At 40.5% G+C, this 11,835-nt stretch overlaps 1 protein-coding gene across 1 annotated transcript; it reads right to left on the reverse strand.

The window, feature by feature from the left end:
- Positions 1-7,790: 7,790 nt before the first annotated feature.
- Positions 7,791-10,994, reverse strand: LOC149472152 (hemoglobin subunit beta-2-like). The gene is made up of 3 exons (XM_089692415.1): positions 10,860-10,994; positions 10,390-10,612; positions 7,791-7,971 (listed from the first exon to the last, which is right to left on the reverse strand). The coding sequence occupies exons 1-3, from the start codon at positions 10,949-10,951 to the stop codon at positions 7,843-7,845; spliced, it is 444 nt and encodes a 147-aa protein (XP_089548541.1). The 5' UTR covers positions 10,952-10,994; the 3' UTR covers positions 7,791-7,842.
- Positions 10,995-11,835: the final 841 nt, after the last annotated feature.

The raw sequence follows: 11,835 nt of genomic DNA on the forward strand, positions 1-11,835 counted from the left end.
TAAAACTTTGTAACAGCAACAAACTTTGTAACAGCAAAAAAAGTCAATACCCTATATTTTCTATAGGTGATGCTTTATAAGCCCCTACAAGTCATCGGTTTAGCATTACCCATGAGTTCTGGTGCTAAAATGATTGATCTCACACTGGCGTGCACAGTCATATGTAGCATGTGTAGCACAATTGCTGTTTTTTTACGTAGGCGCCCCAGCGATTGCCTATTTTTGTGTATGCCTGTGTATGTGAGGAGGCTCAAATTTTAAAAAGTACTGCACTATGAGCTGTTGTTTTCTTCCCGAGTGCCTGGTCTAATACCCTATGGCAGTGGTGGGCAACCTTTTTTATCAACTGAGCCAAATCTCGCAAAAACCACGATTGAAATTTATTTTGAGAGCCACATTTTTAAAACTGAAAATACATCCCCCATATAGTAATTCATCCCCCATAGTAATTCATCCCCCATAGTAATTCATCCCCCATATAGTAATTCATACCCCATATAGTAATTCATCCCCCATAGTAATTCATCCCCCATAGTAATTCATCCCCCATATAGTAATTCATCCCCCATAGTAATTCATCCCCCATATAGTAATTCATCCCCCATAGTAATTCATCCCCCATATAGTAATTCATCCCCCATAGTAATTCATCCCCCATATAGTAATTCATCCCCCATAGTAATTCATCTCCCATATAGTAATTCATCCCCCATAGTAATTAATCCCCCATATAGTAATTCATCCCCCATAGTAATTCATCCCCCATATAGTAATTCATCCCCCATAGTAATTAATCCCCCCCATAGTAATTCATCCCCCATAGTAATTCATCCCCCATATAGTAATTCATCCCCCATAGTAATTAATCCCCCATATAGTAATTCATCCCCCATAGTAATTCATCCCCCCTATAGTAATTCATTCCCCATATTGTGTCAATTCACTTACCTTTGCTCCGCGCGTTCCTCTCGCCGTGTTCCCGCGCCGTTCCGGTCTTCAGGGCGGACTGTGAGAGGAGAGGAGTTTGTCACGCTGCCCCGCCTACATCCTGACAGCCAATGTTTGCCACGCTCCGCGGGCCGGATTAAAAGGTCCGCCGGGCCGTATACAGCCCGCGGGCCGTAGTTTGCCCATTGCTGGGCTAGCTGCAGAGTCCTGACTTTTGGGGCGGCCGCCCGAGAGGAGGGAGGGGAGCGGGCGCCCGGCACACAGAAGAGCCGCATTAGAGTGTGTAAAGAGCCGCATGTGGCTCACGAGCCGCGGCTTGTCGACCACTGCCCTATGGATATGGATATGGTGGTGTCTATAAGAAGTGGATTTTCCTAGTGACACATCTGATTGCAGAGTATTGCTCCCTGAATATCGATTTGCTAGCCAAGTATTGGTTTTTGCAGAGTATTGCCCCTTGGAGATCAACTTTTAAAGCCAAGTATTGTTTCATCAGCCTGCTGACCATCGCTCCCAGAGCAAATAGCGCTTTATGCTGAGTGTTTTAAGTGTTTTTTTTTTACTTTTCATTTTATTGCTATCCCATAGGCGACCAATAGTCCCCTATGTGATAGCATATAAGTGACAAGTCCTCTTTGTGAGGGGAAGGGGTGGAGGGGGGCAGTGTGTGCAAGGAGGGGGCAGGAGTGGAGCAGTATATACAGTCAGGGAGCAGTGTATACAGACAGGCTCCCTCACTTGCAGCCACTAAGTGTCATTTCCGACTTTAAATGTAATTGGCGGCTTTTTTTCTCTTTACTTTATATTGCAAAAGAAGCTGTCATTCGCCCTGTTGCTGAAGTAAACAAAGGGGTAGGGTCACTCAGTGACATCACTCGCTGACCCCGCCTCTTTGTTTACTTAAGTGTCAGGACTAAATGACAGCTCCTTCTCAGAGCTACAGTATAAAGTAAAGAAAAAAAAAATCCGGCAATTACATTTAAAGCTGGCAATGACAGTTAGCGCTGGCAAGTGCAGGAGTTTGTCTATATACACTGCTCCTTCACTATATATACTGCTCCTCTCCTGCCTTTCTCTGCCCCCCCCATCTGCAGCACATACAGCCCCCCAAACCCCCCATCCTCTCGTCCCCCCCTCCCACCCGCATTCATTATGCTTTTTTTTTCTTTTGCTTACTTGCTGCTGTTAACGCAATCCCTGTTAGGATGCCAGCGGATGCCGGCTCCTAACAATCAATGCAAAAACAGATGCCAAAAAGGATCAGACAGATGCGCATGTAAACGGATGTAAATGGATGATCATCCATTTACATCCGTTTTTCCATAGAGATACATTGATGTCCATTTCTCATCCATCAAAAGATGGATGAAACACAGAAAAATGGAAGGCCTGTGTGAAAGGGGCCTAAAGCTATGTTCAATACACAATCGTGCTAGGGAAAAAAATGCTGGATAATTTCTTGTTCATTTTTGGATGATTGCTATGAACACAGCTTCACCTTATTACCTAAACCAGTGGTCTCCAAACTGTCTAAGCAAAGGGCCAGTTTACTGTCCTTAAGGCTTCAGGGGGGCCAGACTTTGGCCAGTGGGAGTAGAAAATGCCCCCTTATCTGTTTTAGTGGGAGGAATAGTGTCATGTTGTTGGTATGAGTGGGAAGAATAGTGCCCCCTTGATGGTTTCAGTAGGGGGAAATGTGCCCCCTCATTGGTGTTGGTTGGTGAAATAGTGCCCCAAGGGACAGGTAAAGGTAAGCAAAGGGCCACCTCCGGTCCCTGGGCCAAAGTTTAGAGACCACTGACTTAAACTATGAAAACATTCAATTTTGGTAAGTGAACAGACTATACTCCTGTCAATCTGGGGCACATGTGTCAAACATAAGGCTCACCGAATTTGGCCCACCAGACCATTTCATGTGACCCTAACAACTCTCCATTGTCACCCCCCCCCCCTTGTCTCCATCCCCACCTTGCCTCAGCAGTTGGCAGAAAAGGAGAGGACAAAACTCCCGCACTTCTCCGTGTAGTAGCGGAAAGGCTTGTCTTTGCACCACCCCTTGTCTCAACAGTTGGCAGCAAAGAGGAGGACATAACTCCTCCTACAGATCCCGCACTGCAGAATCCCCTTGTCTCTGCCTCCCCTGGTCTCAGCATTCAGCAGATTCTGGCAGCTGACTCCAGCCCCTCCTCTGGTCCTCCTCCATACCTTCCACTTTCTGCTTCCCAGCTCCACCCCCAGTCTCTTCTTCGGCAGCAGCACAAGGTAAGGGGGTGCACTGTGATGTGGGAGACTCTTGAGTTCTAAATGGGGACTCTTAACACAACCCTTTGAGGGCAACCATAATGCTGATGAGGCCCATGACAAAATTGAGTTTGACACCCCTGGTCTGGGGGGAGAATAGTGTTAGCTGTACTAGCAGTTTTAAACATACTAACAATATAAAACCAAGCTCCAGCTAATACTTTATAAGCAGCTACAGCAAACAATTTTTGGGATAAAGATTTTTCATAAACAAATAAAACTGATCGTTGTAAGAACCCCTGTCAGTGTTGAATGGTTTGTCTCATCCCTGTAACTGATACATCTGTAAGAAAGCTTGTTATTTTGAAAAGAAACAGATTTACTGGCCAGATCACCAAGTGACAATAGACAAAAGATAGCCTTAAAAAGAATACTAATGCAGCCATCACATCTAAGAACTGGTAAGGGGCAATATAATAAATGTTTGTTTTGGGGTTTACTACCACTTTATTTCAAATTTAGGTGATGACAACTGTTTTCTAATTCTTGATCACATTCAAAATTGTGGGCATCCTCATATAGCTCCCTATCTCTGGTGCCAGGAGAAACATATACTAAGGTGTATGTATATGCAACATGAGTAGCCCGCGATCACCAGCCAACTGCTAGTAAAAGTAGTCTATATTTTTCCTACAAATATCATGCAAACATAAACAGCCTTCTTTAGGAAATTAAGCAACATAGTCCATAACTCTGGTATTTAAAATAAAGATTTGGCCCATCCGCTGCAAAAAACAGGGTCTCTTAACAGGATTATGTTCCCATTGCCTCAGGGGTCCTAATGAGCAAGGTCACCAGCCATTTAGCAGAATCTCAGTCGCAAGCAATCCACCACTACCACTCCTAAGTGTGTCCTGCTTCACACTCCACCTCATAGACATATGCTAGCTGTTTTCTATTCCCATTTTCAGGTCTCTCTTGAGGGTGGGTTAACCCTTTCAGGATTAAAATCCATGTAGTCAGGGTTGGGGGCACTTTCCTACACAGCCTCTGTGAGCCTTCAAATTCTGGATCCCATATACTGTAAGGACATCGGATAACTGCAAGTCAGTTTTTCCCCTTAAAGGTGCCACAACCCAAATAATGGGGAAGCTTGCCTACCTTTCAGGACCCGTCCCTGGTGCCCTGTACAGTAGGTTTGAGTACACTTTAGTTCCCTTGATTTAAACCCCCAGCCTACATCATAAGCCATACAGATCTGTGATTCACTGGGTCTTTATCAACAAAATGAAGAACGGAATCTCCCTTTAACTCACATATGGAATTAGGCTGGCCATACATGGATTAAAATTCGGATGGTTCAGCAGGAACTGGGCGAATTTCAATTTATGCTTGGCTGTTCCTGTACACAAGAATTCAAGCTCTCACTCTCATGAATGGGACTGCTAGAAAATTGCAATTCGATGCTAATCTGTATATTCTGACAGCAGGGAGGTGAAGGAGTCACCCTTTTGTCAAATAAGATAACACAGCAGGGAGGATTCCTTCATCCACACCGAAAGTGTGGATGGGGGAATCTGGTAATTGTTTATGAACCATGTAAGGGCAGCCTAAGTCAAGCTCCATTTATCTTGTACTTGTCTTATTACCACCTGTCACTGAGACAGACAAACACAAAGGGATAGAGCCAGCTAACACAGAAGACATTTTCCATAGTACAGCTATCAAGAGTTTACATAAATTTACCAATTAATTCCCTACAATCTCAGCTTTGAAACATCATTTTTAGGACTACCATCTGTTTTTTTCAATGACAGCTCATAGATGTCTTACTAAACTTTATTCACAAACCTTACCAAAGAGGGTATAACTTTTTTGTAACAAAAAAACTTTCTTTTGTAGTTCTGATTATCATTGTCGCTTGCTGCTGTTGCTGCTTGTTCTGCTGTGGTATTCTACTATCCTTTAAAGCCCAACTCAAAAAAAAAGAAATACAGCTCTTCCCAGCTTTTTGTAAAAAAATAAAAGCACCTCCAGCAAACTCATCCTATCTCCAGAGCTGTGCCCTGCAGTCTCAACGTTTCAGTGATCCAGACTGAGTGACACCCAGTTTCATTCTCCAAAGAATTCCCAGATATAAACATATTGTGGAAAAAAGTCAACATGTCAGGTAGCTTAACTTGCAGACACAATTCTTACAGATGCACATTAATCTCTGGACAAATTAAAATTTCTGAAAACTCTTCCATTACATATGTTTTCGGTATGAGCCTATCCTAAAATAATAATACCCCTTACATTGCTGGTCAGTGGAAAGGGAAAATCGCTCCATTGTTGGTGGTAAGTGGAAGAAAATATGCCCATTGTTATTGGTCAGTGGGAGAAAAATACTCAATGTCATTAGGCAGTGAGAGCAAATATGTTCAGTGTCATTGGTAAATGGGAGAAAAATGCCCAGCATTGTTGGTCAGAAGAAGAAAAAAAATGCACCAATATTGCTGGGAGGAAAAAATGCCCCAGAGTCAGTGGTAGACAGCTTCCCCTGAACATTCAGACCTCAGATCTATACCTCCTTAAAAATCGGTCCTCAGATCAGCCCCTTTAATATTTAGACCTCAGCTGAGAACTCCCTAAACTTTCAGACCCTCCCATAACTCTAGCAAAAATAGGGATTTAATATCCTCTGGCATAAAAGGAATTAAGTCCAGAGATGTGTATGAAACCTCCTGGATCTCACTTATTAGGTTCACAGCTTGTACTATACTCCAGAACTCTGACAGGAGAAATACAGATCCCCTATACAGCAGCTGCTCTTCCTGGCCCCCTTATCCTCTTCCCATTCATAGAAAGCTTTAGATTTTGTGAAAGGGTTCACAGAATGCAAAGTGTTCTATGACTGGGTAAGGAAAGAGGAAGGGGCGGACAGTGGAGCTGCAAATGATATTACAGCTGCTGTGGAGGACACCCATAGCTGGGACATTATAGCTCTAGAATTAGAACAATAACTCAGTGAAACAATGAAATGTAAAAATAACAGAGAACTGCAGAAGGTGACAAATTCCTCATTGCAGTTAACCCCAGATCAGCCCCCTTTAAACCTACTTTCAGACCTCAGATCAGTTCACCCTTTAAACTCCCCTAGAGACCCCAAATGATCACGCTCCCTTCTACCCTTCCTCCTCCAAATCTCCTTCAGACCTCATACCAGCATGGACCCTCAGAACACACTAACTTATCCCAAACTTACCTTACAGCTCTGAGTCATATGATTTTTTTTTGTCACATGAAACAGAAAATGGGAATATATTGCACAAGTCTCATGTGCAGCTGTGCTAGCCAGATATCAGCACCATGTGCTGGAACAAGCTTCCTAGCACCCAGCACTGGGATATGAGGTGGGTCCATGGGACCTCAGGATTTGGTTCAAACAGACTTGCAGAAATTGGAAGAGTTGATGATGTACCATATGTGAATTCTCTACAGATAGAATCAAAATTCAACATGGGCAAGTCTTCCAGGCCTTTGCTCAATACATTACCTCCACATCTCAACTTTACTTATATGGTTTGGAAAACTTTCCAGTATAAAGCTAAAATGAAACAAAATGATTTAATAACATAACCTACACAATAATTAATAGGGTGGTAAAGTTTAAGTACTTGGATAATAAATTATTTGTAATGGGTTAGGAACAAACAGGAATGGCTATAATTATACATTTTATAAATGAGAAATCATATTTCAATATACAAAGCCCCCAATAACACTACTATAAAGCAATAGCAGATGTTGTGCTTATGCACGTTTTCATGCTCCATGCATAGGGCAGTCTATTCACTTTAATGAGCTTAACCTCCAGACAGCAAAGGTGACAAGGAATCTAATGCACCTTTTTCAGCTTCAAACTTTGCACTGAGTTGGTTTTCCCATTCTAGTACAGTTCTTTGTACAACTGCAGTTCCATTAACAATTAATGTCATATACATTATTTTATTTGAAATGGTTGCAAATATTTGCCTAGGTATTTCACCTGTTTATAATTAAGATAGACCCTGCACAGTGATAAAGAAATAACCACAGAAGCTTACTTTTCAAGTATTTATTTTCCATTTCCAGTGATTGATCACAAACATTTAGGCTCCATGCACACAGGGCATTCGCTTTTCTCCTATAAAAGCACTGCTTAAAAAATGAACCCAAAGCCGCGTATTGCACACGTATTTAGGTGTGTCAAGCATTTGAGCTTTAATGGATTCCGTTGGCTAGAATATTAATCTATTCTGGCCATTGGAATGCATTAGTGCTCAAATGCAGCTAGCATTTAGACACATTTAGGTGCGTTTAGGCGTATCAAACTTTATTTCTGCTCAAACGCTCCTCTCCCGAATGTTCTTGTGATTTTTCATAGAAAAGGCTATAATAATTATAAACCGTGTAAATGAGAACTCACACTTCCATACACTAAACTGACAATTATATGTAAGGGTGAATTTCATATATGTTATTTTATTTCAGTAGTTTCAAATATTTGCTTGTGTATATCATCTCGGTTTATAATTAAGAGAGAATTGTGCAGTGATAAAGCAAAAAAACATAGAAGATTGGTTTTAAAATGTTTTATTTTTAATTCCCAAAAAATAATGGCACAGACATTTAGAAGTAGCCATGGCTCAGAGCAGCCACCAAGACATTCATGAATTTCTCCCAGGCAGCCTGGACTTGAGGAGTGAATTTAGATCCCAGCTTACTGGCCAAAACAATTATCAGCACCTCACCAAAAAGCTGTGAACAGAAAGGACAATTACATTTTAATATGTTAGATAGTTTGCAAATTAAATTAACAAGTATTAAATACAGAAACAACCCCCCAAAAATATAGATATTTCTCACAAGCAATAACGTGTTAAATCAATCATCTATAACTAATAAAAACAGCTCACACCAGCCACATTTATTTCAAAATGCGGCTAATTGGTTAATGTTAATCACATGAGGACTACTGGAAAATGTCCGTGGGCCACTATATATATACTATCAGAGCATTGTGGTGTCCAATCATAATCCCCTGAGGGAGGCACGTGACCCTGTGGCGCACCGTGTAGGGGAGGGGCTAGATGACATCATGACGCTTACTACGCATACTGATTCTCTATCACAGCAGATGAGTGGAAGAGTTTATATCTATGCCTGTGGTTGCAACGTTGTTTTTATATGTGCAATATATCTGGTGCGATGAGCACCTAAAGAATGTGAGTGGTCACTGTTTAAGTTTTTAATAAAATTGTATTATTTTAAGGATAAAGCACTATTGTGTTTCCTATCTTTTATATCATATATGTGGAGTGGAGGAGGAGAGATTTAGAGAGTAGTGATCTCTGGAGGAAGAACCTGAACTCTGGTTACTTATACCAATACATGTCCGCTTCTTGGGACACATGAGTTTTTTGACCTGACATGATGTAAGGTCAAAAACTCCAGGTGAGGGCACATCTGGTGGTTGTTTGGTGGAGGATTTAATCTGTATGAAGACAGAAGTTTTGTTCTAAATTCAAGTAGAAGAAATCACTTATTCAAGTTGATGAGATTAATTTTGAGAGACTTTGTATTGATGCATGTTGACCTTATTGATGCATATTCACTTTGATTGTTACATGTTCACTATATATTTTACAATTAAATACAGAAACAAACTTTAAGAACTTTCTTTTCCATATATATTTTACTGCCTTATTTTATATTGTAAAATAAATTGGTCAGGTATGCTCATTTGTGTACTACAGCTAGAAAATGAAAGACCTTTGTATATGTCCTTCTGTGCAGCAGAAGTTGTTTCCACAAGTCTACCCCATCACTGACTGATAATAGCCATTAAGCAGCTCCAAGGGTCTTACCACACTGGGAATTCCTCAGCTCAGAATGAAACCCATTTGCTTCAAATGTAGCTCCAAGCCTAGTGGTAGCTTCAGAAAAGGTTAACATGGGTGTGGGCAGCACAGTGGCTAAATGGTTAGCACTTCTGCCTGTTAGTACTAGGCTCGCTGGTTCAAATCCCAGCCATGGCTCCACCTGCCTGGAGTTTGCATGTTCTCCCTGTGCCTGTGTGGGTTTTCTCTAGGTACTCTGGTTTCCTCCCACACTCCAAAGACATGCTGGTAGGTTCATTGGATCCTGTCTGTAGTATGTGTATGTATGAATGTAAGTTAGGGACCTTAGATTGTACATCAGTAATAAAGGAAAAATAAAAAAAGGGTGGGGTTCAAAAATCAACTTGCCAGCTTACAACCTTAGATTGTACACCCCTTGAGGGTTAGGGACTGATGTGAATGTACAATATATATGTAAGTGCTGCATAAATTGACAGCACTATACAAGTGGCTGAAATAAATAAATGTCACATTGTACAACTAACTAGTGAGGAGACCCCCACCAGTGTATGACAAAATTCATATGTACAGGGAAAAAACAAATCAATTAAAAGTTTAGAAAAAAAAATGATGCAATAACCTATTTGTAACGCTACATGAATCATCTTTCACTTTTCTGACAACTCTAACTTAATGCACATATATAACCAGGGGAGGACTGACAACTCATGGGGCCACCGGGCATTAGGGGATCATGGGGCCCCTGTGTCCTCTCCCACACTCAAAGCACATCCAAAAAGCCTATAAAAAAGGTACCAGGGGCATTTCATGGGGCCCCCTACTGACCCCGGGCTCTCGGGCGGTGCCCGAGTGCTCGAATGGTGAGTCCGTCCCTGTATATAACCATAGTTTTTTTAAATATTTGAATAAAATGAAGAAGAATTAGTACTCCTGTCTGGTTTAACTGCATTCATAGGCTCCGTTGGACAGATTCCTTCAGTTCCTGTCTAGTAAAAATGTTGTTGCCAGGACAGAAAATAGGAGGGGAAATCTAACAGAGCCCAGATAGCAGTAAAATCTAAAAGGGGTACTAACCTTTACCCATTCTATCAAACATCAAAATAAAACATTTGGGGTATAGATACACTTAAATGTACAGTAAATATAAATTGAATCATTCTACTGCATTTCACAAATTACCTCTGCTGTAATAGATAAGGCTATATATAGTAATTAATATATGATGTCATTCCCAATGTTATACTTAGGTAGTCTGACATAAAAATACCACATGAAGTGTAGAAAATATATATTCCATTTAACTTTAGACCTGTACCTTGAAATTTTCAGGATCTATATGGAGCTCTTCAGCATGCTGCTTGCTGAGGCCAGCCAGGACATGCTTCACATTATCCAGATGGTGAACGGCATTGCCAATGGCACCGAGTACCTTCTTGCCATGAGCGCCAACCTTGGCATTACCAGAAATGGCAGCAGAACTGGACAGATTTCCAAAACTGCTGAAATACCTCTGGGTCCAGGGATAGACAAGGAATAGTCTATTAAATAAAAAATAAAATAAAAAATTATACATATGAGTCATATTCATTTTTAAGCCATAATTGATACATAATAAAAGACAGCCATAAACAAATTGCCAAGGATATATGTACATTATAGCGGCAAGAGAGAGAGAGAGAGATGATAAAAGAATCAATAGCTGAAGGAAAAATAAACATCAAATTGGTTAAATTAAAATAAAAAAAACGTCCTGCCTACCAAATAAAAGACTGTGTGTGTTATTACCTGTTCAGGGCATTATGGCCGTCATTTTCCAGGTCAACCTTGGCCCAGGTGGAAGTAATGGCAGCTTTCTCTTCAGCAGTCCAGTGAACCATTGTTGCTGTTAAGTGGGGGATTTAGAGGTGTGCTCTTGCTCTGTAGGCTTTGTGTCTAGTCATTAAAACAAACTGTCCTTTTATAGAAGCCTTACCATGGCCCACCCATAGTAGTTTTTTTCTGAGTCATGCTCAAAATGCCCACTCCAGCCTGATCACATTTTAAGATTACTGTGCAATGTCCACTGCAGATTACTGTTGACAAAACACTGACTATAGCTGGAATTTAAAACATGCTAAACCAACAATTATTTTAAAAAAGTAAAATGCTTATTTAGGAAAAATTAAAAAGTCAAATATAATATATTTCTGTATTTCAGGACCATCTGACATAAACTTCCTGATATTTCTCATAATCCTATTAGAATTTTCACCACCATAAAATCCTGATACATTTTTTCATCATTAATACAAATTGTCCTATATTCTGAAGAAGTAACTGAAACTATGTTAAATACACAATAATGTGTGGAAAAAAATGGATATTTTCTTGTACATTGTTGGGTGTTTGCTGTGAATAATGCTTCACTTTAATAACTAAGCTAAAAAAACATTCACTTTGATAAGTGAACACTTTATACTCCTTTAATAAATCAGCCCCAAAGTCTCTTTAATTCAAATTGAGGACAAGGCAACTATTTTCTAATTATTGATCACATTCTAAATCTTTAGGCCTCATGCACACTGCTGCTCTTAAATGTGAGTTTAGGAGCATTGGCATTTTTTTGCCAAAACTCCTGAACTCAACTCAATAAAAGCTTATGTGTCCATGCACACATAGGCTTTTATCAGAGATTAGCAACAGCAGAGTTTAGGGGCAGTTAAACGTCCCTTTCCTGAACACAAAAGAATTGAGTTCAGGAAAGGAATGTTTTGACCAAAAA

Source organism: Staurois parvus, unplaced genomic scaffold (genome assembly GCF_062004578.1).
Source record: "Staurois parvus isolate SC_StPar_1 unplaced genomic scaffold, SC_StPar_1.0 ptg000022l, whole genome shotgun sequence".
Taxonomy (NCBI): domain Eukaryota; kingdom Metazoa; phylum Chordata; class Amphibia; order Anura; family Ranidae; genus Staurois; species Staurois parvus.

Excerpts from the sequence above, each read along its gene's own strand:
- LOC149472152 (XM_089692415.1), bottom strand. The coding sequence starts at position 10,951 with ATGGTTCACTGGACTGCTGAAGAGAAAGCTGCCATTACTTCCACCTGG. Across the intron at positions 10,613-10,859 it reads GGCCATAATGCCCTGAACAG|ACTATTCCTTGTCTATCCCT; the intron begins GTAATAACACAC and ends TTTATTTAATAG. Across the intron at positions 7,972-10,389 it reads TAGATCCTGAAAATTTCAAG|CTTTTTGGTGAGGTGCTGAT; the intron begins GTACAGGTCTAA and ends TTCTGTTCACAG.